At 48.6% G+C, this 5,659-nt stretch overlaps 1 protein-coding gene across 1 annotated transcript; it reads right to left on the minus strand.

The window, feature by feature from the left end:
* Positions 1-2,140: 2,140 nt before the first annotated feature.
* On the minus strand, positions 2,141-5,653 carry THAP9 (THAP domain containing 9). Its single transcript, XM_019614627.2, has 3 exons — positions 5,640-5,653; positions 5,414-5,564; positions 2,141-4,222 (listed from the first exon to the last, which is right to left on the minus strand). The coding sequence occupies exons 2-3, from the start codon at positions 5,509-5,511 to the stop codon at positions 2,296-2,298; spliced, it is 2,025 nt and encodes a 674-aa protein (XP_019470172.1). The 5' UTR covers positions 5,512-5,564; positions 5,640-5,653; the 3' UTR covers positions 2,141-2,295.
* Positions 5,654-5,659: the final 6 nt, after the last annotated feature.

Consider the following 5,659-nt stretch of genomic DNA (forward strand, 5'->3'; position numbering starts at 1 on the left):
AAACATTTATACTATTCTGTAAATGTTTAGTACTGCCTTGACTTTCCAATACACGATTGAATCCTACCAGAGATAAACCATTGGTTATTAGTTACTTTCACACCTTGCCATGCATGGCATGTAACAATGCAGCTAGTGTTCTCTTGGCACTGTGAGATGGTATCAGGCCGCAGGAGCAGCCCTGGAGATGTGGCAGCAGCTCCAGTGAGTGTAGATTGCCACCATCTGCAGGAGGGGTGAAAAGGAGAAAAAGGAGGATGAGCAGAGCACAGGGAAAGCAGACGCAGTTTCATGTGATATTACATGAACTTGAAAATATATGTGATGACAAGGATGCAACAGAAGACTGAGAGAAGAAATTATGATATCAAAGTGATTTGAGTAAGTTTGTATGGACTCTAGAAATGCAGAGTGCTGGCACAAGTGTGGGTGCTTCAGAGATGGTGAACATCTGCATAGGGAGATGGTGCTGAGAAGAGAGACTGTGAACAGGCACAGTGGGGAAAATTCCCTGGCGATTACAAATACTCAACAGTTCCTCTGAAACCTGGCAGTTCCTGGAGTGTGAGAATAGCTAAAAGCATTTCTGCTGGGCAACAGCTGGTCTGCGTTTTGGGAAATGAATGTTTAATTTGTACAGGACTCCTATAGCAACTGTCAAGCTTACTTTGAATATCAGACGGCTTTCTTAGGCTATCTGGTAACTGCAACTTGTTTTTCTTTGTTTGTCTTCTAATAATGTACTCTGGCTCAGGCCTAATTCTGCTAAACCCTGGGAAACTTCAGCAGTGTTTTGAAAACTCCTTCATCAATATTTAAGTGAAGTGTAGAAGGATGGAAGAACTATGTTGGTCATGGGCACCACTGGAGGTCAGAGTCTCATTCTCATTTTTTGTCTACGAGCATCCCCTTGGAGAGAAGGCTCAGTCTGCGTCAGGCAAGACAGACTCACTCTGATGTAAACAGGAAGTGGTAGCAGGCAACTATCCAGCCAAAAAAAAATATGCAGCAAGGAAGTGCCTGCTCCCCTATGACTCATCTCATCTTGTGGCTGGAGGTTTAGGCAGTGCAAATATTCTAACTCAAGTGCAGTAAGATGCAGATTAACCAATCATAGGGATTCTGGAAGCGTTTTCTAGTTGACCCAAAAAAATGCATACATATGCGGGAGATGTTTTCCTGCAAAATGTATTCTAGCTGAAACGGTTTTGTGGCAGTTAGTGATGGCTTTTTGCATGGGTAATCAGACTGGAAAGCTGGAGAGTTGTGTGGGAAAATCTACACTCCTATTTCCATGGATGCAACCTCTGTTCTGTGTAGCAAAAAGTGAGCAGTGCAATGAGTTACATGAAATTCCTGTTAGAGGTAAAACACAGCATACCAACGCACCTTCCTCACCACAATACTGAATTGACTGAAGAAACCTGGCCTATTGCTTTGTTCAAGGGAAACAGTGTCTAAGGATGAGACAGACCTGTCTTGCAGCTCAGGGAGCAAAATAAGATGGAATGCCAGCTCTAAGATGAAGGGTTGTGCACAGTGACGGGGGATCTCTGGGGGGCCATGTATGGGACCTGACACACTCCGCTTGCTGCAGCGTGCCTGTACATAGATGTGTGGTGCTCCTGCACAAGTGATGAAGTAGCACTGCCCTTGTGCCTTGAATGACAACTGTTTGTTTCATGTCCATTACCTCGTTTGTGAGACACGTGGGTTTAGCTTTGCAGTTGCTGTAGTCTTCTCTTCACCAAGTTTTAGACTTAAGAACAGCTTGCATGCCTGGCTCATCAGATCTATGTACAACTCAAGTCCCATTTTGTTTCCATATGATTTATTTCCATTTTTAAGCATTTTCCCTTTAGAGTCTCTCCGTTCCAGCTGATTTTATCGCAGATCTGTTAATGGTAAAATTGAGTTAGCAGCACACCAATCCCCTGCCCCTTGCAAATATGGATGTGTCTTCTCTCCTACCACGAGTGCTCACAGCACTACACTAGCCAGCATCAGGAGCAGACACCATGCTGTCCCTTGCCACCTGCCCGGGCATTTTAAGCAACTGCTCCCTATCCTGATTTGCCCTGAGTTGCAGAAAATATGTGGCTGCTTCACAGGGCTGCTAGATGGACTTCCTTGCTTTGCCTACTCAAACTGGGGTCAGAACATTCACGGTGTCCCAAGTCATCACTCGTCAAGACTAGTTTTGCCTGGCAAATTATGGAAAGACACCATGTGGTTTTCTGGTGCCTATTGCATGGATCTGGCCACTGAGCCTCAATGGAGAACAGCAATAAATATTCATGATCCTGCATGGGTTTGGCTTGACCAACAGCTACTTAGCTGTGATAGGAACAAATGCTTTCCCTTCGCTCTCTTCAATCTGTGCCTGCCACAGTGGTAACTGAAGTTCAATTTTTGGGCTTGGTTTGTTCTGATGTTTAAGTAATGCTCTGCTATTCCCTTCACTAAAATTGTGTAGTGATTGTCAGTGTGCAATTCCCCCTCAAATAAATGCTCAGAAAAAGTGGGGAAGAGGTGATTTTGTCCTAGAAGCTCATGGAAAATTTTCTGTTCTAGGGACAAATAATGTAACTTGGAGTTCTTGTTGTCATCTCCCAATTGTCTGTGCCTGCTCAGGACTTGTTCAGAAATGTATGCCACATGGTGCACGCTTGCTGAGGGCAGGCTTAGTCCATGTAACTTCTTGATATAGAGCACTGCTCCACACCTTAGCCGGCTCCCATCTGACTCAAAGAGGGATGCAACACAAGCCTCACATCGCAAGCTGGAGGCTAGCTGCTCAGCAACTAAGCCTGCAGCAAAGGTGATGCTCTGCTTGTACAGCGATAGGTCTGTAAGTGCATTGCTCAGAGGAGAGTCACGCAAAAGAAGGCCAGCACAAGGGAGCTCTGCTGCCAGCATCCGCCTGTGAGCTGGGTTATACTGAGAACAAATGCTACCAAGGGTAAGGTCTGTCCTGTGAGACAAGTCCAAGCTACTTGTATTTGCTGTGCTGTGCAGAGTGTCTGGCTCCAGGCTGCAGCCAGCCAGCACTTTGCGGTAGGCAGCCTGAAACATGGCACAGGTGGGGTTCCCACTGCCAGTGCTGCAGGCTTGCTGGAGAGCCCAGAGAAACTGCTCCAACGGGTCAAGGCTGAAGGCAGAGGTCAGGAAGCGTTGGGAAGGAGCACCCTCTTGAAGCACAGGGTTGCTGTAAAGCCACTTGAGGCTCTCAGCATTGAGCAAAAAACTCAGAAAGCCCAGTCTGCGTTTGCTCTTAATAATGTATCTCCCTGTAGAGTCTGTTAAGGTAACAAAGAAGCTCTTAGCTTCATGGAAGAGGGGGCTGATTTTGTTATAATTTCCGGCTGGCAAAGGCCCCTTCAGTCCATTGCCATGAAATACATTGCACAGACGACTCATCATACGCAGAAACTTGACAGTACCACCACAGTTCTGAAATGAGGCCAGGCCCAGCTTCTGGAGGTGCTCCAGTGCATCAGCAACACCCTCACTGAACAACTGGGCAGCGAGGTTGACCTCTAGCTGGTAGGTCTCTTCACGCTCTGGATGGCATGACCTGCGCCCTAACAGCTTTTTCTCCCGTAAAGTTGCCAGCTCCACCACATGCTGCCACTGCACAGTGTCACTGAGCCACTGTATCTTCTGGAAGTATTGCAGTGTGTTCTTTATCAACTGGAGAGCATGACAAACATCAAAGAAGTATGCAATGCAGTGAGCGGAGCTGGGTGGGTGATGGAAAGCGCAGCGGATCCTTTGGGGGTTGATCCTGATCCCCAGAGCTCTTGCTGTCTCAGCCCCGCATGCGGTGGCACCCGATGTCACGGCCAGCACTGTGACACCAATGTTGTTCAGCTTACTGATGGCCTGACGAAGCAGCTGAGCCAGCAGGCAACCAGTCACGCTGCTCACAAAGAAGTAGCCAAGGGGAGCCCTCCAAGGGCTTGAGATACCGGCTGCCATAACAACTACCGCTTCTGAGGCCAGCGGAGCTTCATCAGCATCAAGGCTGCCTGCTCCCAAGTCAATAAAGCCGGTCAGACGCTGGGTCTGCCGGTCCCACTCCTGGCACTTCTGCAGGGACATATCCTGTACCATCAGGGTACAGTAGCAGTAGGCCTGTTCCCCTCTCTCCACCTTTTCTTGAAGCTGGAGGAACATATCATTGCTGAAGCCTGGAGCTGCAGCATCGTTAGACAGCCAGCTGGAAAAAAAAGGAGCATGTGGTTAGGGGATGTGCTTCTGAGAAAACTGAAGCAACAGCCAGCACAGTTCAGCACTTTATAAAAACTGTCAGGCACGTAAAGAGCTGCATTGCAGACTCAGCCAGCACACAGTGAGCTGAAACATGTGTTTCTTTCTCATAGCCCAGTGATGGAAAGTCAAACAGAATTTTTAATGTGGAAATAACAAAGTGGGTTCCTGCCTCTAAAGTGGAGATTAGGACAACAGAAAAAGGAAACTGAGCAGAGTACCATGGAGCACTGCAATGGCCCAGCAAAGCCAAGCTTCTCTCCACAGCATGCACTTTCTCCATGCTGCAAACCTTAATCTGGTTGAGAAGATCTTGGAGCTTAATCCTACTCTGCTCAGTCCATCGTGTCCCCTGGCCCTACTCTTAGGGCAGGTCTGTGGAGATGCCAGGGACTTTCTTCAACGTTTATGTTGTGCACTGTTACTTCGCCCCTTGCTAATGCCTCTGGCTGCACTACAGGTTATGGATTCTCAGCCCATGCACTTACTTGCAAAGAGTTATGCAACTCAGTTGTATGCTTTGGAAATGTCTCCCATAAATTAGAATCAGATGCTTCCAAGTTCTCAGCTACTTCCCTCAATCCTTATGTGGCAAGGTAAGAAAACCCAAGCCTCCATCCTGTCTGCTTGGTGCATTCCTTCCCTTCCTCAAGTTCTCTTCACATCTCTTCCTTTTTCCAAAAAACTAGTCCTTGGTTTTTTACGTTAAATATTTTTGCTTTCTGTGGACGCTGCCCTGTCCAACTCTCTGGGCTGCTGGAGCAGTACAGCAGGTGCTTGCTTAGCTCTTGCTTCTATTTAAGGGCCATTACTCACAGTCCTCTTCCTGCCTATAAGTGGCAAATCCCTCCCTTCTCTCACGTCTACGCTCTGAATTCTAAGAGCACAGACTGAACAGTATTTCTGTGCCTGTGTGTCAAAGTGGGGTCAGAGGACCTCAGCCTTCTTGTGGTCCTCTGTTTCTGCTACACCACGTACATCCCCCACAGCATCCAAGGTCCTTAAATTAAGCTTCTGTCACATCAATACAGGGGGGAGAGCGCTTTGGAGCTCAGCAGGTTCCCTGGAATTGCTCACGCAGGGGTTGTGCTGCATACACAACCCCTCACCCCGCACACAGAGAGGCTGGGAGCAGACTTGCTTGATCAGGCTGGCGGGATGCGGCAGGGGGAAAACCTTCCTCAGCTGCTCGTAGGCGGCACGGTGGCAGAGGTGCAGCAGGCAGGCGAACTGTCTCATGGCAGAGCAGTACTCGGCAGGCCGCCTCCAGCGCCGGGCACCACGGGGCAGATCTGCTCACAAACACAACACCGAGAGAGCGGGCAGCAAGGAGCCGGGGGGCAGCGGGGAGCAGGGCCGGACCCTACCTGGAAACAGCGCCCGCAGC

Source organism: Meleagris gallopavo, chromosome 4, assembly GCF_000146605.3.
Source record: "Meleagris gallopavo isolate NT-WF06-2002-E0010 breed Aviagen turkey brand Nicholas breeding stock chromosome 4, Turkey_5.1, whole genome shotgun sequence".
In the NCBI taxonomy this organism is placed as follows: domain Eukaryota; kingdom Metazoa; phylum Chordata; class Aves; order Galliformes; family Phasianidae; genus Meleagris; species Meleagris gallopavo.

Coding starts and splice junctions, on each gene's coding strand:
- THAP9 (XM_019614627.2), bottom strand. CDS start 5,511: ATGAGACAGTTCGCCTGCCTGCTGCACCTCTGCCACCGTGCCGCCTAC. Junction 4,223..5,413: donor CATCCCGCCAGCCTGATCAA/GCAAGTCTGCTC, acceptor TTTTTTTTCCAG/CTGGCTGTCTAACGATGCTG.